The sequence below is a fragment of the Grus americana genome, chromosome Z (assembly GCF_028858705.1).
Source record: "Grus americana isolate bGruAme1 chromosome Z, bGruAme1.mat, whole genome shotgun sequence".
In the NCBI taxonomy this organism is placed as follows: Eukaryota; Metazoa; Chordata; class Aves; order Gruiformes; family Gruidae; genus Grus; species Grus americana.
In genome coordinates this window covers 58,295,622-58,319,228 of record NC_072891.1, presented here as the reverse complement: position 1 = coordinate 58,319,228, position 23,607 = coordinate 58,295,622, and the positions used below count along the sequence as shown (strand labels likewise).

The window sequence follows — 23,607 nt, the reverse complement described above, 5'->3', positions numbered from 1 at the left end:
TTTCAAAGAGGTACCTCCACATGGGGAAGCTTTTAAAATTCCAGGTGATCATAAGACAAACATGAATAAATTCCTCTGATGTGCCTATGTGTCTTATTTTCTTTTGGCTTATCTTGACTATGGTTGTCTCCAAGAACTGTGGCTATGCAAAACTTGGATTAAAGCAAAAAGGCTTTTGGATTTCAAAGGTAGTCTAGTTAGTCAGTTTTCTTCACCATTGAAAGTACCAATAAAAATCCCTCCCAAATGCCAGCAATGCTTTCAGTTCAGATGCAAACACAGAATGACATGCATGTGTTTGTTTGTACATGAAGTGCATTAGCCACAAGAGGAAGGAAAAACATGGAAGAAAAATAAAACCTGAGGTTTCAACTGTCAGCATGTGGCCAACTGGCCTTTTATTTCAGTGTATGAATATCATCGTTAATACAACATTTATTTATTTTTCCTCACAGGGTGAAGTGTTAGCAAGCTTCCACAAAGACAGCGGATAAAGATCTGTTCTTTATGGGGATGTAGAAAAACCCAGATCCATTCCAGTGAGCATACTTCTTAGTGTTTTCCTGTGAGCATCCAGACTTTCTCATGTAAACTAGAAAAATGGCCCCTAATTTTTCTGGTTTCTCCTAAGCAGAACTGCAGCCTTTGGCTGAGGTGATGAACTAATCACTGTACTCTACCATTATTTAAACCCCCTTTATATGCCATGTGGTATCTTGTGCCTCCGTGCTGCTATGGCATATGTGGCAGCCATAGCAGAAGGGGGCTGCAGAAGATCTGCGGAGTGCTCTGTGGACGAAGGCTGGAATGTTCCCCTGGGGCAAGAAGGATAAATTTCAGATATAGTCTCTGTCATTTTCCTTGATCAAATCTTTTAAAAAGCAAGACAGGAAGGAAAAAAAAGCCAACAATAAACCAATTATTTGCCTTTATTTCACCAGTAATAGTAAATAAGCATGCAAGGAATCAGGGTTACTTTGCCCTTTGCTGTGAAGCAAGAAATTTCTTGTTATGTGCATTTCCAGTGCACCCATTGTTATGTGCAATAACAGACTAACCTGACTTAATTGCACATTCTTTAATGCCTTAAAGAAAAAAAAAAAAAAAGCACCTTAGATGCAGAAAGTGTAAAATAAGCCAAATTGCTGAAGACAAGGATGAAAACGTCATCAAGTATCCAGGGTCCAAAAGAATGCAAGATAACAACAGGTATTGAGGTAACACAGAAAGTGTGTGTCAGGAAAGCAATGATGCTGAGCAGAGCAGAGGGCATGCAAGTGAGCACTCCTTGTATCTTTCTTTGCTTTAAAATGTCACCATATTTATCTTTTTCATTAATTTTCACTCAAGAGACTACGCGTGAACTGGTTGATCATTGGCTGTGAAATGGTATGCATCAGCACCAAAGACATAAGAATTCAGTTTAGAATAGTGAGGGAAGATACAAGAGAGAGTGCACTTTACAGAATCACAGAATAACAGAATGGTAGGGGTTGGAAGGAATCTCCGGAGATCATCTAGTCCAACCCCCCTGCTAAAGCAGGATCACTTATAGCAGGTTGCACAGGATCACGTCCAGGCAGGTTTTGAATATCTCCAGAGAAGGAGACTCCACAACCTCTCTAGGCGGCCTGTTCCAGTGCTCTGTCTCCCTCAAAGTGAAGAAGTTTTTCCTCATGTTCAGATGGAACTTCCTATGTTCCAGTTTTGCCCATTGCCCTTTGTCCTGTTGCTGGCCACCAGTGAAGAGTCTGGCCTCATCCTCTTGACATGCGCCAATAGATATTTATAAATAATTATCAGATCCCCTCTTCTCTTCTCCAGGCTAAACAGACCCAGCTCTCTCAGCCTTTCCTCACAAGAGAGAGGCTCCAGTCCCCAATCATCCTCATAGCTCTCCGCTGGACTCTCTCCAGCAACAGAGTAGTTCCTTGTCTTTCTTGAACTGGGGAGCCCAGAACTGGACACACTACTCCAGATGTGGCCTCACCAGGGCAGAATAGGGGGGGAGGATGACCTCCCTTGACCTGCTGCCACACTCTTCTTAATGCACCTCAGGACACCATTGGCCTTCCTGGCCACAAGGGCACAGTGCTGGTTCATGCTTAACTTCTTGTCCACCAGGACTCCCAGGTCCTTCTCTGCCGTGCTGCTTCCCAGCAGGTCAACCCCTAACCTGTACTGGTGTCTGGGGTTGTTCTTCCCCAGGTGCAGGACCCTACTCTTGCCCTTGCTGAATTTCATTTGGTTCCTCTCTGCCCAGCTCTCTAGTCTCTCCAAATCTCACTGAATGGCAGTGCAGCCTTCTGGTGTGTCAGCCACTCCTCCCGGTTTTGTGTCATGAGCAAACTTGCTGAGGGCACACTCTGTCCCCTCATCATGGTCATTGATGAATATGTTGAATAAGACTGGACTAAGCACTGACCCTTGGGGCACACCACTAGATACAGGCCTCCAAATAGATTCTGCACTGCTTATCACAACCCTCTGAGCTCTGCCAGTTCTCAAGCCACCTCACTGTCCACTCATCTAACCCACAATTCCTAAGCTAGTCTATAAAGATGTTATGGGAGACAGTGTCAAAAGCCTTACTGAAGTCAAGGTAGACAACATCTACTGCTCTCCCCTCATCCACCCAGCCAGTCACGCCATCATAGAAGGTTAACAGATTGGTCATGCATGACTTCCCCTTGGTGAATCTGTGCTGACCACCCCGATACTCTTCTTTTCCTCCACATGCTTATTGATGACCCCTAGAATAAGCTGTTTCATCACCTTTCCAGGGATGGAGGTAAGGCTGACTTAGTATAGATCACTTTCCGTGTCACATTTCAACCAGGGACAAAGCCTGATTTAATGGTCATAGCTGTCTCTTCATCCTCAGCTTAATCTTAACAAATCAGGAGTTTTCTTCTTTCTTGTTATTTTATTTTTGAACCGTCTGATTAAAAAGCTCTCTCACATTGTATTGTACTGAAAACTGCTGCTATATGGCAACTTAATATTGCAGGTATCTTGGAAGTTTTTGTGGGGTGCAATGAAGATGCGATAACTTAAGTCTTTAGAGTAAAAAAGTCTTCAGAGCAAAATAGAGCGTTCCGAATCCTGAGCTGACATTTCCCCCACATACCTAACACAAATGGTTCTGAAATTCAGTGCAGTTAATCTTAAGAAACAGCCTTAAAAAAATTAAAAAAAGAAACAGCACTTTTGGGTCCTGATTATGTACATTACACAATTGCCAATTTACTAATACTTGGCTCAGCTCACTTCTCATTGAGATGAGACAGCATTTGTGAAATTGCGCATTAAAAAGAAAGAGAACTAGTGCAAATTTAAAGATTGAAGGCCCTGTGTTTATTTTACCCTATCAGCTACTATTATAAGGCACACGGTCTTTCCCTTAGCAATTTACCACTAACAGTGCTAGCCATACACAGAACATTGTTCAATTACAGCTCCTACATCTGTAACTCCAGATTTTCTTACATCCTCAGCACTCAAAAGGTTACCCTGCTTGCAGTTCAGAAAACAAAAAAGCAGGTGAGGGTGTGAAAAAGAGAAATCAGACTTGGAACAAAAGTGAGAGGAGAGGAGAGGGAAGAGGAGAGGAGAAGATGGATGGCATGCCCCCCCAAACCGTGAATCTTGCAAGTTAAATCTTTTGTAGATTTTAATGCATAGACTTACAGACAAGTATTTCATGAAGAGATTTTTTTTTTTTTTCTAAGACATTGTTCTGTTGTTCTCCTTCCAGCCAACAGACTGGAAACAGGCACAGGCCTGTCAAATTTGACTTATGATTCTGGGTTTGTAGTGCCACCAGGCTGCTGAGAAACGAGTTGAAACATCGCACATGTCGTTCTTACACAAGAATCCAGGTACCCTGAGTCTGCATGTAGCAGACTTGAGTCTGAACTGATGTCAGACACAAGAGCCTCTCCTGTATTTATTAATGCATTCCTACGCAATGCAAATAATCACTTTATGGCTGTACAGGTAAGGTCACAGCAGAACTGAGAATCACAAAAACGCTCTGGATTTGAGGTAAATCTGTCTGGGAATTCCTAAAAAAAGTTAAGAAGTTATATAGTGCAAAGAACACTTTTTATAAAGGAAACTACATAGGAGGAAAGTACTGTTGTTAAACCAAAAAGTATAATCCACTTAAAATACTGTGTGCTAAAAACTTCTAAAATTTACCTTGTGCAACAAAAAGAGATAGTACACCTTATGTTAGACCTGTCGCTTGTTACAGTGGGTAACTGCTGCTCTAGCTTTTTTAAATCTAGAAGCATCTTCTAAGCAGTAAAATCACATGAGAAAATAGTTGGCATGAACATCACATTTGTTGTGCTGGAAGGCTGTCTGAAGCTTTGTTCATCTGACTAGTATCGTTGTTAATTTATATTTCAGTGAATTATTCTGTTTACAAGACACAACCATGCAGAGCCAGGTCCTCGGAGTGCATTCTGTAGTCTGATCTGCTTCAAAACTTCTGTATCTGAACTAACCGGTGGACACTCTCCTTGGGTACAGCAATTTGTTGGGATCTTCCTGATCTTTCAGTGATAGATAGCAGAGATGTTTAGCATCCACACAGGTTCTGCTGTTATGGTTCTTTATTGTTCAAATAAATATTAATTCAGCACTCACAGAACATCATAACTGAAGGAGTAACTTCTGTCCTGCCCAGAGAATTTTATAATGTATGACATTTCACAACTCACACTGCATTTTGCTTTTTCAAATCCGAGGTAACTTTACCCATGGCAAACTCAAAAATGTCTCTTTCCCTCTCCTTTTCCTCTTTTAGACCTTGTCTTGTTTATTGAGTGCATTGGCAGAAGGAAAAAAAATGAAGCTGGTAGGTGCGAAAACATGTACCCTGCTAAAGCAACAAGCCCTGCACGGCCCTTTCTACAGGCCAGCTCTGTACTTTACTGAAGTAGAGTGGCAGCTGCAATTTCCCCAAATAGCACCTGTTGGAGCACCAGAGCCAAGCAAGACCCCATGTTCAACTTCACAAGCTAAAAACAAATAACATGAGAACTCAGTTGTGTATTTATGGATGCTTTTGGGAAGGGAAGAATGTAGCAAAGGAAGAAGAAGGTTGGGAATTTCCTCATCAGAGTTTTTCAAGATGCACTAGCAATTTAGGAGAGCAGTTGTTCTAAAAGTCAATAAAAAAGAGAATTCAATCACTTAGGTAGTTTTGAAAGCTAACCCTTATTCACTGGAGAGAAGGAAGTTAATTTTTCTAAAATCACTTGTGAAACACAGCAACAGCCAGCACAATTATAAGTTGGCAGGATCTGTGTGAATAAGTGCTCTTACTTGCTTCCAGGTTGCAGCTGTACAGTTTCTAAGAACTAATTCCTTGCCACATCTGACTGGAAATGCCAGCTTTCCCAGTCAAAGGTAGTGTTCTACTGCAGTTATATCCTTGCTCTGTATCTTATGAGTAGGTGCTAGCAAGATGTTATCAACGTGCTGTTGCATGTTACAGTTTTTACTGACTATTAAGCAGGAGACTTTGCTACCATTTCAGCTGATTACCATTGGATTAAAAATTTAAACCCATACCAAGATTTGTTTCTGTTCTGATCCAAATGTGACTACTTTCTCAGCTTTAAGTACATGCTTAAATCCTACTGAAGTCCAAGTGTATGCATAAGCTTCTCTCAGGCCAGGAAGAGACCAATGACTGTAGATTTCAGACATTACTTGCCACATAAGTATGTCCCATTTTAGTGTCACTACCTAGCAGAGTTGTTTTATTCATCCAATTTTAAAGGCACTTTTGGAATACACTAAATATTCTGCTCTCCAAACTCCAGTACTGATTGTAGCTTATAAATGTTACATCATGATGTTTCTGCTTCAGTTCCCATCACTAATGAATTATGAAAAAAAAAATTACATAGCAGAAGAGGCAATATAAAGCAATCTTACCAACCAAAAGATACAAAAGATAAAATTATTCTTGTACAACAGACATAACCTAATATTGCATCAAGAGGTTAAAGAAGGGATGTCTCCTTAATTGTTTTTAGACTAACCACATTGTACAAAGGATCCCGACGCTCCACTACTCCCCCTTGAGGAGAGGTCTTTGTCGTTCAATCAGTTATCCCCCCCCCCCCCCCAAAGTATCAAATTGTTTACTTTCTCACACCCTAGACCACACTCACATTCAGGCAGTGAGCTACTCCCCTGCGAACGCTCTTTCTCAAGTGCGCAGCAGCAGCAGGCCCCTTCCTTAAGGGCCAGGTAGACGCCCTCGCAGAGAATGAGCGAGCCTTTTGCTCGCTTCCAGCTTTTAGCAGCGCTACGCACCCACACCTGGAAGCACGTCTAAGAGGAGAGGTCGGGCTGCCGTCAAAGCTGGGCGGCGCGGGGCGCGGTGTCTCTCCTCCCTCCCGCCCGGCCGCTGGCCACGCTCTGCCACGAGGTGTCAGCAAAAGAACCCGCGTCGCAACGACGCGAGCGGAAAATAAAAAGGCACTCCCCTTAAAAAAAAAAAAAAAAAAAAAGGGGGGGGGGCGGGGGGGCAAGGCAAATTACTCTACACCGGCAACTCTGTGCCTGAAACGTTTTTCCTCTTTTGTGACTCTCCGCTAGATGACAGCAGCGAAACCAGACGGAAAGAGCCAGTAATGGACTTATGGAGAAAACGTTTTTATCCTTACTGCTAAACCCTCAGAGAGCAATGTAGTTAAGAAACTCGCATTATTGGCTGTTTTCCTGGAAATTACAGAGCCCTTTGCTTTCAGGCTTCCTGCCTGCAGGCCTCAATACTTTCCAAAAATACATCTCTGCGTTGTATGCAATGCACTTAAAGTAAATGTACTTGGGTTGGAAAAAACAGTTAAGTATTGTTGCTTTAATGTGAACAATTGCTTCATAATGTCAGCTATTAGTCTTGTAAAATGCTCCCAAGTTCGTTCTTTCAGAAGCTGACTGGATCTGATCTTTCAAACAAGAACACCTGTCTACACTGAAGGTGCTGCAAGCTGGGAGACTCAGTAGCCCTGCATATTTGTAGCAATGTTCAATTTTGTAATAGGGGTACTAATTTTGTGCCAGTTCATTAAAATGCTGCTAGACTTTTGCTGTTGGCTGGTCACCAGATTAAAGCAGTAAGCTGTTTTAGCTTGGGTCATCAAACCAGTTACAGTACAAGCTAGACTAGGGCCCAAGTAGTTACAACACAAATAAGATTCAAACGTGGACCAGGTGAGGAAGGAAGGAATCAAACACACTGATTTTATTGTCACACTGTACTTGAAGGTGAATCCACCTTGACCTGAGTTAAAGTACTGCAAAGTTGCTGTAACTAGGCCACATTCTAGAATTCAGAGGGACAATACACACCCTCTACCTTGATTCTATGCCTGACCTAGTCCAAAGCATTTTTTGTGTTAAGAAATGTAGATCTGGTGTAATCCCAGCTTTCCAGTTTTCATGCATCTGTGAGATTCTCTCATGTGAATGAGGGAGATCCCCATCTCAATAGTATTCATAGCCTCTTGCCCTAGTGTAGAGTATAATGGGTTTGCAGCAGAGTATTTTTCAGAAAGGAAAGAAGAAATTTAAATTTTTCTCTCTCTGTTCATTGACTATTTTGTAATTTTAGCTGATATTTTCATTCTTCTGAATTATTCTGAGGTGTATGAACTCAATTGTCGAAGTACTCTTACCATTTAATTTTGGTCCTTTGATTTGCAAAGATCCTTTCTCACAGCATGGCTATATGCCTTTAATCTTTTTAAGGTGTATTCTAATTCCAGTTTATAATCTAGTACTTCACCAATTTTTGATGTGGCAGATTAAAAAGTATTGGCAGTCTATCTTTTGGGGTGCTAGACATGCTACATGTTCAAAGAACATGACCCAGGGATGAAGAAACCCTGTCTCGGGTCTCAGGGAATTCTTCTGATAGAAGCTCAGCAATTTATTTTTTGTTTTTCTTCTCTGAAAAAGTATAAGGAAACATTTATGCATTTAGGCTAGCTTTTTATTAAGTGCTGCATCATTGCAGCAATGCATTCAGTCACTAAGTAATGCATAAATTTTTGGTTTGGAATTCTTTGGGATATCTTGAATGCCGCTTTACCATACTTTTCTATATACCAATAATAGCTATCATAAAAAGATTAAGAGGATGGTAGGTGTCTGTTAGAAGTCAGCTGGTTGTATGTACATAGTGTAAGTACCATACCGCATGTACTGACCCAAATCACTAGTCAAAAGAAGAAGGCACTAAGTAGTATATTTATAATTTTCTTTTTTAATTATACTCATACGGAGACATTCTGCCATGCTCAGAGCAGTTGTATCTTTTCAGGATCAATTTCTTATGTGGAAAAGGAACATTATAAAATAGTGATGTCAAACAAATTGTATTTGTAACAAAAAATTGGAATTCAGATAAAACAAGGGAGGGGAATTGCTTAATAAAAATATTTATTGAAAAAATTCCCATCAACATCATTTGGCTGTACTAAGTAAGTAAAATGCTGAGCGTGACTATGGTAATCAGGATGCAAACAGCTAGTACCATGAACAGGATGATGCGGCGACATTTGGAATGCTTTCTTTGTCTCTCTTTCTTTTTTAACAAGGTATCATACCCAGGAGTATAAATATCCCCCATCCAGAACTGTAGATCATTAGGATTTTCCTAAAAGAAAAATCAGAAAATGAACTCAGTTCCTCTCTCTTGCACATAAAGTCATTAGAACATAGCCAGAAGTATTTTGGCTATCATCAGATAATGATTAATGAATTTAAGGGATCACAACACAAGTACAAGAGACTTTCACTTGAACATAGGTTGTGCTACTTGCCAGATGCTGCAAATGTTCCACTGGGGAAAATTAAAACCATGCTTTTCAGCCAGGAACCAGATGTAGGACACCAGCCATTGAAATGTGATTAAAAAACTCAGAAGAAATCATGTTGTCTTCTCAAGAAGAGATGTCAATTTATAATCTCAGATCTGAGTCCCTTTCCAAAAAAAGGGAACAGCACAAAAAACCTCACAAAAGTAACCCTAAAAGTGATTTGTGCCAACCCACAGGCAGACAGGATCCTGTGTGATGTGGATGAGGCTGAGAAAATGTATGTTATTTGATAACAGAATGATGTTATGAACAGTTATTAATGTAGTCATATAGTATTTAAGTGCCTCATTTATAGTTCTTTTCTATATAAATGGAGAAGCTGAGTTATAGGGCGCTGCAGTTTAAGACTTTCTCTGGTCACAGATGTGTTCTTTAGAACTGAAACTCTTTGAGTCTAACAGGATACATAGACTTTTTTCGTGATCAGACTCATGTTAATGCCATGCCTGTACCAGAAAATATGTCCATATTTACTTTTGGAATCCCACCAAAAGAACCAAGCAGGCTGCGCAGTGGTTCATGCACACACACATGGCTCATAGCAATTCACTTTGCTCAAATGCAGTGCAACAGCATGCTACCTGTATGTTACTGGCCAAGTTAGACTGCAGTGAGCGTCTGTCATAGTCTTGCACGGTCCAGGAAGGGGTCTTTTTCTTCTCCTCCCAGTCATCATCCACCTGGATGTCACTATACAAGGGGTTGCTTTTGATTGTGGATTTCAGGGTGATGGGTGTAATATGTTTCCCGAGGGCTTTGTCTATCATTTCTTGACTGACTCCATTTGAGTCTAAGCCTGGCAGCTCAGTGACATTTCTCTTTTCTCTCTGTAAGGCACAAGTTAGATTAGAAGTTGGCTTTCATCTTCATTTACCTATGACACAGGTTCCCTTGCAGAATTATCGTCTGTAATACAATAGAATAATTTTTAAAATTACATGCAACATTTTTTCTCATTCTGGCAAACATCTACAGTGCAGTAAGGGAGCCTGGCTGTTCACCCTGGGCAGATTTCTTCCTTTTGGGGAAAGCACATAGGTACAATCTGAACATTAAACTCTTGCAAATGTGAACTTATATTCAGCATTATAATGCATGCTGAAAGCAAGCCTTCACTTTAGCAACACAGTGCTGTGGAGCACTGTGGTAGAAGATGCTGATGAAAGCCATGGGTGCATGATGCAGAAGCAGAGGTGTAAGCACAAACCAGAATGAAGCATAGGGGTACTGGAGTATAAGGGACTGCCACGATTGGAGCTGCACCTGTGACAGCAGGGACGTGACTTGCAGCGCCGTTCATGTTGTTGAATGCTAGACCCATGTAAGGGTGTCAGAGGGCCTTCATGCAACTCAGGGTAAAGTCCTTAATTTGGACACTGTCAGAACTCAAAGGTAATGAAATATCTGACGAGTCTGCCAGCAACAACAATCATTAAATCGGACCTTTTCGAATGTGGGAGATAAGGGAGGAGGAACAACATCCCTGGTGGGATCACATTTTTGGAGAACTCACAAGCTGCTGCTTAACACAGCACTAAGAGCCTCTTCAGGAGATGGTAAGATGATAGTTACTGTATTTTTTGATCTGTAATTGCATGGAGTAATGCAATCAGGTGCTCCAAATCGAGCTGTTCAATATCTTGATTCACCACAACCTTCTGTCCCAGAGACTTTGAATTATTCTATTTGGTGTGTTAGTTTCCTGAGGGACCTGCTTCTGGCACAGCCCTTACATCACGCTAATGCCTGTCCCATGTCTCAAGACTGCTTCTACAGAGCTATCACAGTGCAAATTCAGAAACCTCCTCCCATGAAAAGACATTTTTCCCAGGATACTTCAGGTATGTTGAGATCTTCAGCCATTAAGGTGCCATGAGCTGGATGGACTTCAGCAGCACATCCTGCTTCTCCTTTCACCTTTCTGGTAGGACCCTAGGGGATCCCACTTCTTCCTGCACACTGGCTCTGGAGCTGCTCAGATCACACATCAGCCAGCGCAGGTCCCAAGCTGACAGCAAACTGTTGGCTTCTTCTGCTTGAGTAACTTTCTGTCCCCTTCATGGGCTGGTAAATCCACTTTCAGTGGAAGCCAGCTGCTACATGTCATTGCCTACTTTATGCCTCAGTGCCTGTGCAGATGCATAGACATGTGTGAGTTGTTCTGGGAGAGGCAGGTGTAGAAGGAAGTGGGAGGACTGGTTTCCTTCTGAAAGGAAAGAGGGAGAAGCAAAAACAATAGCCTTTGTCTAAGTAAACGTAGGAGGAAGCATCTTGTGCACAAGTGACTAAGCATGTTTCCCATCAGTAATTACCATTAGTAGGTGGGTGGATCCTCAGTGCCCTCCCAGTGTCTCTATTAGTTCATAATTTCCATATGTCATTCCTTAGTCTTGACATATCCCCTGATAATATTACTCTTTGCATTGCAGTTGCAGCTGGCACAGAAGCCCTCTGGATTGTACTGGCCAGATTTCAGCTGAGCTGGTGTTTTTAACTGTTGTTTCTTTCTGACTGCATTTTATTTTGTTTTATTTATTTTATTTCTTATTTAAAATTTGTCAGTGACCTTAATGATGCTTCCCTCAGGCTTGCTAGATAGTTGACCTTGGAGAACAATTTGTTGAAGAATGCGAACTGTCTCACCAGGGGATGCTTGGTCTCCCTAGGCTAAAATGTTGTGAAAAGACTGTGACTTGACAGTAGTTTTTAAAGCTGTTTTAAATAAAATGCTTCAAAACTTGGAATACATGGCATGATGCAAAATTTGTACATAGAATTTTTTGCCCCTTCTGTCTGGAGTACCTTCCTTTTCATGGACATGAGAACAGGAGACTGTGGTAGCCTGGAATAGAAGTAAAGAGGGAATAGGATGGGAGGGGCAACAGGGGTTTACTGTGAGAACTGGCTGGGAATTTGGGGTAGGAAATGGTTTGCAGAAGTTTTGGGGAGCAAACATTGAAGTGCCAAGCTAATGGAGAGAATACACTTGAGAGCAGGCAAACTATGAAACTTCTGCAGTAGGTATGTCCGAGAGACTAGTTAGGGAAAAGGAAGGAGAGAAGCCTGATGCACATACACACGCACATAAACGCACACACAGAGACACACACACACACACACGCACAAAAAGGTTTAGGTCTAAGAAATGATACAGAGAAATATGAAGAAGATTGCATGAAACATATGGATTTATAGAACCAGAGAAACAGAAGGAGGTTAGATAATAAAAATACGCTTGCTAGTAATAATTATAGAAATCCTACATATTTTTTCTTCTAAGATTCAGAATATCTCCCAACAGTTTTCAGACTTCTATGTTTTGATTCTGCTTCATAAAACAAAGGTTCAAATGAAGATGAAAGTATTGTAAACTTAGGTATCCATATGTGTTACAGAATTTATATGATATACACTGTGTCTGAGAAGGCAGTGTGAATGAGGGTGGAACAGATCAAATCAGAGTTAACAGAAGGCAATTTATATTACTATTCACTGAACAGAAGGAGGGAATAGCAAATCCTCAAAGCAGTAATAGTTATGAAGAACTCTGATAAACTGTAGTTGAAATATGCTGTTGAAATACTTATTTAACAAGATGAAAAATGCTCAACTCTGCAAACACATAACTGTGTGTGATCTACATATAGCTCATAAGCAAGAAAGCTGTAACTCGTTTTTCACTGAGAACAGTTTATCCTGCTTTGACAGACCCAGAGAACTGACCCAGACGAGAAGAGGACTCTGTAAAAAGCCTGAAGATCTGTAGAGAGTCAATGTCAGTTTCATCCCTGGGTCAAAATGTGCTTTCTCCACAGGTTTTCCTTGCTGATTATTTCATAATGCAAATTATGCATATAGATATGTTACTATATATATATAATTTAAAATTATAAATTAATCTATATTGCTAAGAAACATTTTAATATATTTTTTATCTTCATCCTTTTGTTCCTGCAATTGTTGCTGTTACCACTGAAACAAACTGAGGGTCTAACTGTTCTCTCCCTGGTCTGTGATATGAGATACCACCTACCAAAACCAAGGCATCAACAGTTAAGGCTAGGCCTTGGTCTCAAGCCCATCTACCTGCAAGAAGAGATAAAAGAGATGCCTGAAAATTTAAGGAAATTTACTTCCTGCAAGGCAATTTTTTCTTTACTCCCCCCCTCCAAAGAGAGTTAGTTTCTCTTGTCCCATGGCCAGCCATGGTCTCCAGCTGCAGCTGGGAGACATACTTAATGAAAGTGACAAACGCTGTCGATGGGCAGCTACGCCTACAAGTTTTAACCAAGGGAGTCTTCAAGAAACATAGAATTTGTTTTGTAATAACCGCCTCAATCCTAATGAAAGTGGGTAACAGGGTGATTATTATATTTGCATGTCATTTGTTTAAAACCATAACCCTCTGTTGTGCAAAAGCCTTGTAATGCACCCTGGAGGACTCTCCCAGCTCTTGGAAGGGCATTTTTCTGATGTGGAGACCTGTTTCTAATACAGACAAAAGGTCTGAAAGAGAAAAGGCTGCTAGGTAATAACCCAAGAATCCCTGTGATGGTTGTAACAACTGTATAGGTATTGCTAGGCATTTGGTCAATAAAACCCCCTCATTTATCAGGATAAATAATTATTAGCTCTTTAGAATTTCCTGAACAAATGTGATCTCATAGGGGATGCTGTGGAAAAGCAATCAGCAAGGCAAGGAATAACCAAGGGTAGGTAAGCGGATATGAAAGACAGTACAGCAGATGGCTCACATCAAAGATTCCTGAGAATGCAAATTTTCTTATCGAAGGAACTGAAGGGGATTGGAATTGCTTGTCAGAGACAGAAGGCAGCATCAGGTACTACAAAGCAACCTGGGAAGCCACCTGACATGGATAGGACGGAGATCAGTAGATTGTTATAAGCACTTAAGCCGAAGTGACAGGAATGTTTAGAGAAAAGTAGGCATTCATATGGACTATTTTAATTGTGCAGCATTGAGAGTACTTCTGTCCTTTTAATGAATTGTTTACTTAAAGTTGTTTTATCTGTCATGGGTAATGGAGTTCTGCAGGGTTGTGAGTGCATTATATAAAATCTTCTGTATGGTGTCAGACCAAAGCTCCTGCCAACCTTGCAGCTGGCTCTGATTGCAGCCAGTTGCAGATGTCTAAGGAAGAATACAGGAAAGAGTGAAAGTATGTAGTGCACCTAAGAGCCAGCGGGCAAACAAGTGACTGTAGCCCAGCACCTAACTTTTTGGTAAAACAAATCGCTTGTCCTGATACACTGAGAAGCAATCAAAGGCAGGACACAGAAATGAGCTCAGTCAGATAAGAGACCAGGAGGGGTTAGGAGTGCGGTTAGCATGATAACAGTAATACCTGCAGGCCAAAATTTATTTGAAGTTGTGAATTCCTAAGCACGAGCAGCATGACAAGAAGTAGCATGGTACTCAAAGACCAAATACTTTCTGCTGACTTATAGAAGTAGGGAAAAAAGGGAAATACAAACAGGAAAGAGAAGTCTGACAATTCCAGAAAATGACCAGGTAGACTACAGGGGAGGCATGCACCTCGGCTATGAGAAGCAACTATAGGGGATTAACAATCTGGTGTATGTTGAGCACTAAAAACATATTGTGGGGCAGAGAGTCTAGTGGGACTGGAAATTTTCAGGGCAATCAGAAAGCAGTCAGTAGCTACCCATTTGCAGGAGAAACAGTTCGTGCTTTTTATGCTGCTTTTCACAAGCAAGGGCCGAGATTCCTGCACTGCTTTATAGTTTGTTTTATTCAAAGTAGATGATGAAAATATATGCTAAGCAGGCAAGCTGTTCAGTCTGCCTGATACAGAACAGGAAAGAAAGGAGAAAGAGCAGCAACTTTTTGTTCAGCAATATGTTCATTATCTCAAGCTGCTTTTTATAATGGAAATAAATTCAAAAACTTATAGGTGGAGAAAACACATAGGCACTTAAGTGCACTTGAATTTAAATGATCACATAATAAAGGTCTGGAAGGGGCCACAAACATGCCACTGAGAAGGCACTTTACATGGGGAGCCCTGAGTAGCAATAGTTTCTTAAAATGAATTTCTGAAGAGGGAATTTAGGCTGCTCTCGAGGTGTGATGACTGGGAGTCTGTACGACACGCACATATGTTCTTAAATGAATTCTCCTCCCTCGCTGCCCCCCCTCCCATTTCCATTTCTGAATTAACTAACCCTTAATCCCATTAACTCTCTCATCTTAAAGCAAAACATGTTATTCCTGCACCATCTCCACTGTGCCATCATGCTTATTCTAACGTCTGGAACTCATCAGTTCTTTTCCTTTTACTTGACTGTCAGCAAAAGAAAATAGGAGGCGAGTTCATAAGGGAGACAATAAGGCACAATGAATTTTATCTGGACAGCTTGAATGCACTAATGACTACACTTAAAAGTATAGGTTGTGCTCTATGTTTAACATTTATAAAACATACTGCATTGCAAACTGCATTTCTGGAGACATGGTGAGCACCAAAATTTCCTTTGAAATGGCCATCCTGGGGCTGGGAACAGAGTTCCAGGAAAACTCTCTCACTGGTGGCAATGAGCAGAGCACAAGTTGAAAAAGCACAGGCCTGCCCACACATTTTTAATCCTCCCGCAGCTCTGCAACCCTGGCTTAGTGACAGTGTGTGATGTTTAACAACAATGGGGAGAAGGATCCCTGCTGTGGAAGAGGCTCTGTGTGTGGCTGCCTCCCTCCTGCACAAAAGAGGGGCTTAGGTGGGGTGGGGAGCAAGGCCAGCATTGCACCATACCCCATTGTTTGGGATCCCACAGGCTCCTTCCCTTGGTCAGGGCTCTTTGCATGGGAGGCGATGGGTGACCATGTGTCCCTCCCTCCCAGCTGTCCTTGGGGAAATGTCAGCAAAGATTATACGAGTTGGGGAAGCTGGAGACATTGGGGTAGGCAGAGGGAAAGGCGTCTGGTGTGGGGAAGAGGCTGGGGAAGGTAAGAAGGGGTCAGGAGCGGGAGGACTCTTACATGTGGGTGAGGACTGGAACAGACTCTGGGAGGTAGTAAAGGGTTTTGGGGAACTGATGGGGAGAAATGTCTGAGAGGGGAGAAGTGCAACTGGAAGTAGCTGTGGGAGACTTTAAAGATCTTTCTCTTCCCCTCCCCCAGGCTGATGTTTTCTTAGGCTCCCACTCATTCCTCTGAGGAATTATACTCCCAACCTAAGGATTCTCAGGATGCAGACTCTTCTCCATCCCCGCCCCTAGCCGCTTATGTGCGTCTCCATCCCTTGACAAGAACCAGACCTTGGAGCTTTTGCTCGTGCTAGGGGTGGAGAAAGGCAAGGGGCTCCCCAGGCAGCAGGAAAGGAGCACTGTGGAGCAGCAAGTGGGGCCCAGAGGGGTGTGAGCTGATGCAGCTGTACTGCTGCTGATCCAGACATGAACTTCTCCTCCACTGGCTCCAGGGCCTCTACTAGGCAGCACATATTTAAATTTTTACCAAGAAACTGCTCCTACCTCTATGTAATGACCTGGATCAATACAGTCAGTGTGTTTCACGCTTCCAACAGCTGTCTGTCAGGATATAACAGGAAGGTCAAAGTAGAATGAGAAAAACAAGGCAAAATAAAGAGGAAGTTACAGTGAACTATGTAGACATATACAAGCTTGCGAGGCACTGGCAACAATCTCTAATGCTCTCTCTAATGTGCCTTTTCATCAAGTTTAAGGAATATGACCTGGCTTTCAGATTTAAGTCTGGGGTTTTTTTTTATTTCTTCAGAGAGTGTGTTCCATTCACCCCTTTAGTACAATTAATTTGTATTTGACATCAGTAGCTTTTCTGGAAAATGCTATGAAAATGTTTCAATGAGCAGTAGAAAGCCTAATGTACTGGAATAAAGTCAGCTGACTGTCCTGAAGAGAGTAACTCTTCTCTTGGAGCCTGATCCTCACTGATATCAGTGGGAAAACTTACGGGTATATTAGTGGCGCAGATTCAGAGATGCAGGAAGCTGAATGCACAGCTGAAGTCTCAACCTTATGTAATTTGTGTCTTGATCCCAAAAACAAGGTAGAAAAGTCAGGAAAAATGTCAGCCTCTTTTAGACCTTACCTGTAAATAGACTCTGTTGTGCCACTGCTGCACACCAGGTAAAGCTGCTTCTGGAAATTTTGCCAGGCTGGCCTGTAGAAAGGCAGAGTTTTTCACTAAAGACTTCACCTCCAGTTGCAGGAATTTATCAGGATGGTTGTTGTTTGGCAAAACGGAGAAGTCCATGTTTCTGTCCTGTAGAATAATAATGAAAACAGCCCCAGCTTCTGCTTCCTGGCTCTGCATGCTCCTTCTATTATTAATGATGTGAAGAAGGATACGACAGTTTCCTGAAACTGTATCTGACCCCTGTTTGGTGTCAGGCTCACTTATATCATCTACCAATGATAAAAGATTGTTTAGAAGTGGAGAGCAGACAGGACATGTTTCTGTAAGTGCTTAGCTTAAGTTTTCAAGTTCAAGGTCTATTTTGATAGATACATATGTGCTCATTAAAGCTAACAGAGTACCAGTGAGTAGATGCATGAGACACTTAAATGCATACCAGCACTTCCTCAAGTGACCTGCCAAAAATGTCAAGTTTACAATACTTCAAAGTAAGCCCTTTTCCCAGAAAATTAGAAGCAGCTCTCAGTGCAAAGCAAGTCCTCCTTTTCTGTGGCAGTACTAAGAGGCTCCTTTGTGCTGTGTGGGTCAGTACTGTTTACCACGATGGCTATGACATGCACTTCTTTAGGTTCAGGGATTTCTTTCACAGTATATCCTTCTTGACCTTGGGAAATAGTAGATTGTTTCAAGTAATTGATAACAGAAGTTTTCAGGTAAATTGATTCTGTTCCTGTTCAAGTGAATGGAAAAAACTCTTACTGACTTGAATGCCATAGTCTCAGTCCCTTCAATTTTATTTTTTTATTTTGAGATTTGATATTTTCATCATCATTTTCTAAGTCTTAAGTTCTTTTACTTTCAGCTAATGAAATTCCCCTTCTAATCATGGCCGTTACTTACAACTGGCAAAATTAGTCTCCTTATTTTTATCGTAACCTTTTTTCCAAACCTGTCTGTTTTTCTAAGTTAAGTTTTGTTTTTGATGACACTGCCATAGAGGGTAGGTTTTTGTAAGTTCATTGTTTGAAATCCAGGAAAACCTATTTTGCATCAAACTAGTGCTGAGAATTAGGGCATCACAAAGCTGCTGTCCCCCATTTTCCCTATGCAGAACTAAGACAGTAATGATGTGTGTTCTAAAATAGCTGGGTATATACAAGCATGCCTTATTTCATAAACATTTATATCCTTTCCAGCATCTCTCTGAACACAGTATTCTTCCGTACTACTGTAGCATAAGATGTGGTGTGCATCTGTGTGAATTTACTTACCAACACTACTTTGTTTCATTAGACATGACATAAGAACAGAAAATACACCTCACTAGGTCAGAACCACCCCAAGCCCAGGATCTATCACTGTGTTTAAAAAAGGCAAGAAGAGATGCTGTTTAGAGAGACTGTGTACACCTGGCTACTTTCTGCAGTTCATTCTCCTTTTACTCCCTCAGAAGCTACACAATTTTTTGTGCAAGTGTCTCTTCCCAGGCCTTTTATTATCTATTTATGGATTTGTTGTCCATGAATTTGTCTAATTGCCTTTCAAATATTCTGATACTACCTCCTCTAGAAGCAAGCTTCAGTACCTCATGATCATTTGTCTAAAGTGCTTATTTTTATGTGTTTTAAACTAATTTTCATACTATTTTTACCAAGGATGCCCTATTCGTTGTATTGTAGGATTATAAGAACAAGAGCTCTACATGCAGCCTATCAATCACCTTCAGGATTTTTTAAACCTTGATGATGCTCATCTCAGCCTCTTCCTCTCCAACCTGAAGTATCAACTTTTCAGTCTCACCTCATAAGCCACCTAGTCTATCTCCTTGCTCATTTATTTGCCTTTTTTAATATGTTACAGTGCAATTCCACTACATTGTTCATGAAAACACAGCAAACATAAATGAACGCAATGCTCAAGCTGCGGGTACACCACAGTTCCAAAAATGGGAAGAATGATGCCCTCTCTTTTGACAACATCCATCAGTTTTTGGCTTTTTTTCCTGGTATTCTCATAGAGCTAATAACTTCAGACTACAGTAACCAATGACACTATGATTCTTCTGCACCTCTCTGACTGCCAGTTGCAAGTTCAGTGTCTTGTAGGAATAGTTTAGGCTATTTTCCATAGCTGTACTACCTTGCATTTACCCACATCGAAGTTTATTGGCTAACATTTTGTCTAATCACTCAGTTTTGTGAGTTTCTTGCCAAGTGAGGCAACAGTTGGTTAACCAGAAGAGCTTAATTTTACCTACAGAGCTGGAGATCTCAGTTTTTACTCTCTTCCTCATGAAATTGATGAAAATGTTGAAAATAAACCCAGCATGATTCCTTTCTTTCTGAGTGCTGTTAATTTTCTGTTTACAGTTAATGAGCTAGGCTTTAGGGCCTTCATTGGTCTCCTCATGCAGGCAAGCTTTCAATTTTTAATATATTTTTAGAATAAGCAAATGGCTGCTTCTCTGTCACTGAAGATGACAATGAAAACTGAATGAAAAAATCCCAAACAATCCAAAACCTAAACCACATCCTCCAGAACAAAGCAGCAAATTCCCTCCGGAATAAATGATAACACAATTAAAATTCAGGTATTCCTTTTCTTTAAGAAAGGTATGAGAAGTGGTAACTATTGTAACTTTTGGTCACTGCTGTAGCTAGCCAGCATGTATCTGGGAAGAAATAAGCCCACTGCACAGCAGCCCGGCACAAGCCCTGTGCACCCTTTAAATCCCCCTTAATCCAACAAAATAGAGTCTAAATGGGATTTAATTAGCAGAGAGGTCTACTCCAGCCCTTGTGAGCTGGAGTGGATTTCACTTTCACTTGTCAGCTGCACTTGGCTGATTTGACATTCATTAGTTGAAATTTTACATATTCATCAGGCTGGAACAAAAACATATTAATGCAGAGGGATTGCTGCTGAAAAAGAAAGACCAAATCCAAAAAGCAAATAAACTCGGGTGGTAATGTCTATGAGTGCAGAAGGTTATTGCTTCCCAGAACACAGCAGAAACGGCAACCTGCTGTCACCCAGGGCTGTGGTAGAGCTCTGCAGGGCAGGCGCACACATGCACACCCCAACAACATGCTGGGACTTGGGCTGGCCACGTTCTCAAAACATTCATAAGAATGACAAAACAGGTATTTTGGTCTGTGCTACTTCTCTGAATGATGATAGTAGCAGGAAAATTGACTTGATTTCAAATTCATGCAGAGAAGGAAGAGGCATTTTTGCTATGTAGACACAAAACTGCTTCAAAAAGATTCACACCTGTCTAACTAATAGTTCTGTACTACACATGCTGAAGGAATCAGAGCCAGAGCTATCAGCATTATAACATCCTGCTTTCACTCATTATATTGAAAAAGAACGTCATTTTACTGTGCAACTTTCCATCCCTGGTTGCCATCCAAAAATCTTCTATTTTACGATGTTGTATAAGGGCGATGGGAGGATGATTTCAGCACAAGTCACTCATCTGTTTTCAACCAATACAGGCAGGGTTAAAATGTCTTTCTCCATTTTGAGATAAAGCTGACACTCTTGTTAGTGGAATATTCAGAAACAGCAGAGCATAAACATTCAAAATTGTGCAAATGATATCACTGACTGATAAAAGACTCTCCTTTGGCCCTAATCTGGAGACATCTTTCCTTTTGCTTGATTTTTAGTTGTGATTCAAGTGAGTACAGAAGTATTAGCAGGACTTGGTAGTAAGTATGAAGAAAATTCAAAATAATGATTGTTTCTTTTGCCTGCTAACTACAATAAATCCATTAGACTTTCAAATGTGTATCTGTGATACTGAGGAGTTATGCCCAAGAGCAACTGAATTTTCTGTGCATTGAAACTTTTTACTTACACAACATATAGTGTCCCATTCCATCATGTCAGTTACTTTCCTTATTTATGTTTTAAAATCAGAAGATACTTAATTTAAAATTATGCATTAGTACATCATTAAAGTTACAGTTTTTGAATACACAGCAGTAAGATGCCAAACCAAAGATTTTGACAGTACAGCTATTTGAAAGCACATGCGTTGATTTCAACGGGGCTAAGACTGCAGCTAAGTATTCTTTACTGGACAGAATGACAGCCCTGATTTGGGGGCCTCAGTTTATTAAATTGTGTGGATATCTACATCACATCTATACAGCAGACTCTTTGCAGAGAATTAAAAGGAACAATCACTCAACTAAAGATGCTCTGAGTAGAAATTGTGATGACTTTCAGACTCATTTCTCTGGCTGTCTTGTGTTCAGGGTTTGCTCTCCCATGTATTTTTGGAGCATGCCTAAAGGCTTGCATCACGAAATGGAGGAAGAGAACCTACCCTTCTCCTCTTGCCAAGTTCAGTGGTTATAAAACTCACCTGAGATAACTAACTTCTCTTACACTGAATATTACTCTCTTATCCCCAACTTTCCATATATCAAGGTTCACAGACCTGCGTGTCTGTCTGTAGCTGCAGAAAGGTGCCTAAGTCAAGAGGCAGGAGGCATTTGTTGTAGGGACTACTGTAGCTGTATCTGCTGCGATGCAGGGCTCAATGGATTTGGCTACCAGACACGGATGGCCACAAGAAGAAAAATGCAAATAACAAAAGAAGCCTTACTTTTTATTGAAAATGTAAAAATCATGTGAATCATGTACAATATTTTCTCATAAGGAAAATTTTAGCTGTTCCATAACGTTTCACAAAACTGTAAAACATTTCATTTTAATAAAGACTTTTTCATAAAACAAAGATAAAACTAAAGTAGCATTACAAAGCTATTTTCTAAATCATCAACAGAGAACTGAAAATGTTTAACAGATTAATTCATACAAGTGGCAGGAGGAAGGACTCTTCCATTTGTAAATCTGCAAGAGGACACACAAAGGTATAGAGGGGCATGGGTTTTTTGTTTCAAAATATTTAGAATCAAGTGACATGCTAAAACAGTACAGACTTGGATTCATAGGATGGTACAAGTTCTAGGACTGCATTTCTCTACACTACCTCAAACAGTGCAACAGTGATTCAGTGTAAATCTCTACAGTGTTTCATTGATTCAATACTTGTGTTCAAGTATGTGTCCATGAGAATGATCAAAATCCCTACTTAGCTATTTTAATTTTCTTGTTTATAATATAAGTTACAGTAGATTATCCCCTTCAGTATGTTTCTAAATCAAATGAACTGATTTTACAATACATTCTGTTATAACCTGTTCAATAATGTTAGCTTACTCACCTCAACATCTGTTGCAAAATACACAAGATCATTCTGACTCTGAATTCCAAAAATATAATAAAATTAAAAAGGTCTTTATTTTGATATACAACAAAACTATGCACCTAAATTAAGATAACATGACTTTTTTTTTTTTGTTTGTTTGTTTTTTGTTTTGGCAACAGAGAGATGACCTTACTGAAAATAAACATTTTAAATACTAGTTACTATTTTTTTAAAATTCTGATACATGTATCCAAAATTGTTCATATAAAAATTAATTACAAATATGTCAGAGGATAAAACAAGTTGGCTGTCAAACCAAAACAATTAAGGATATCTGGCAGGCAAAAATAAATTAATTTGATTAAATTATATGCAATCATAATATTTGGTCTGAAGAAGCGTGCGTGTGTGTGTGTACGTGCGTGTGTTTATAAATAATACGATTGCAAAGAGCTGAGAGCCAGCCAGCCTAACAGAGGTCAACTTTTTTGTTGCATTTTTTGCGCATAAAAGTCCCTGCAGGTCTCACAGCACCGCTGATACCACCTCATATCTTGACAGAGGTTCTTCTCTCTTATCACCCTGCAGTATACAGGCCATTGGTCTCCCAGGCACTTGAATGTTAAAGCAGCTGTGAAACAACAACAAAATCAAATATGCATTACTGTTACATTTACTAGTGAAGAATCAGTTAGCAAAGGTGACAAGGACACCAGAAGTGTATTTGGGGAAGGGAAAGGAGAATAGGTGTAGATATTCAAGAAAAGACAGACAAAAAAAATCCTTCTGCTGTGAATATTTTCAACATTAACAGTTTTTTAAGGTCAGCTTAATTTATAAATTGGATTAAGCTGCATTGAAACTAATTGGCTTAATGTCATGCAGTTGTCTCATCATGAGAGAGTGAAGCCCATCTTTCTGCCCTATATAAAGGTGGGCTGGGGTTAGAGCAAGGGCTACATGGGGACTGCAGAGCTGGCTGCAGCAAAACAGTTCCAGCTGAAATAGCCCTCGGTCTGAGATGGAAGTTGCTACTGGAAAATCAGGAAGCCTCAGTTTGAGTAATACCAGAATGGGGTTCTCAAGGACACCTATGATGGTTTTTTTTTAATCAGAGGCAGCTATGGAAATGTAGGAATTAAAGCATGGAGACTGCTGCTGGTTTTCGGATCAGCTTTTGCTCAAGAAATCAAGACTTTGTGCCATGTTGTCAATTAATGGAAATTGAACAAAACTACATGATGTCTTACATCATCTTTGTAAGTGAAATAATCCACTAGACCTTTTGTTTTGCCTGGCTTGTTTGTTCAAAGGAA

The 23,607-nt window shown here is 40.5% G+C and overlaps 2 protein-coding genes across 3 annotated transcripts in view; both read right to left on the bottom strand.

The window, feature by feature from the left end:
* Nucleotides 1–8,506: 8,506 nt before the first annotated feature.
* Nucleotides 8,507–17,181, bottom strand: MINAR2 (membrane integral NOTCH2 associated receptor 2). Its single transcript, XM_054810865.1, has 3 exons — nucleotides 17,017–17,181; nucleotides 9,491–9,736; nucleotides 8,507–8,686 (listed from the first exon to the last, which is right to left on the bottom strand). The coding sequence occupies exons 1-3, from the start codon at nucleotides 17,179–17,181 to the stop codon at nucleotides 8,507–8,509; spliced, it is 591 nt and encodes a 196-aa protein (XP_054666840.1).
* A 4,535-nt stretch (nucleotides 17,182–21,716) lies between these two features.
* Nucleotides 21,717–23,607, bottom strand: part of ADAMTS19 (ADAM metallopeptidase with thrombospondin type 1 motif 19) — a 161,431-nt gene continuing 159,540 nt past the window's right edge. For both annotated transcript variants that reach the window (XM_054809886.1, XM_054809888.1), the window contains one exon: nucleotides 21,717–22,922. In XM_054809886.1, coding sequence (XP_054665861.1) covers nucleotides 22,771–22,922 — 152 coding nt within the window. In that variant the 3' untranslated portion in view covers nucleotides 21,717–22,770. The remainder of the gene's footprint in view (nucleotides 22,923–23,607) is intronic.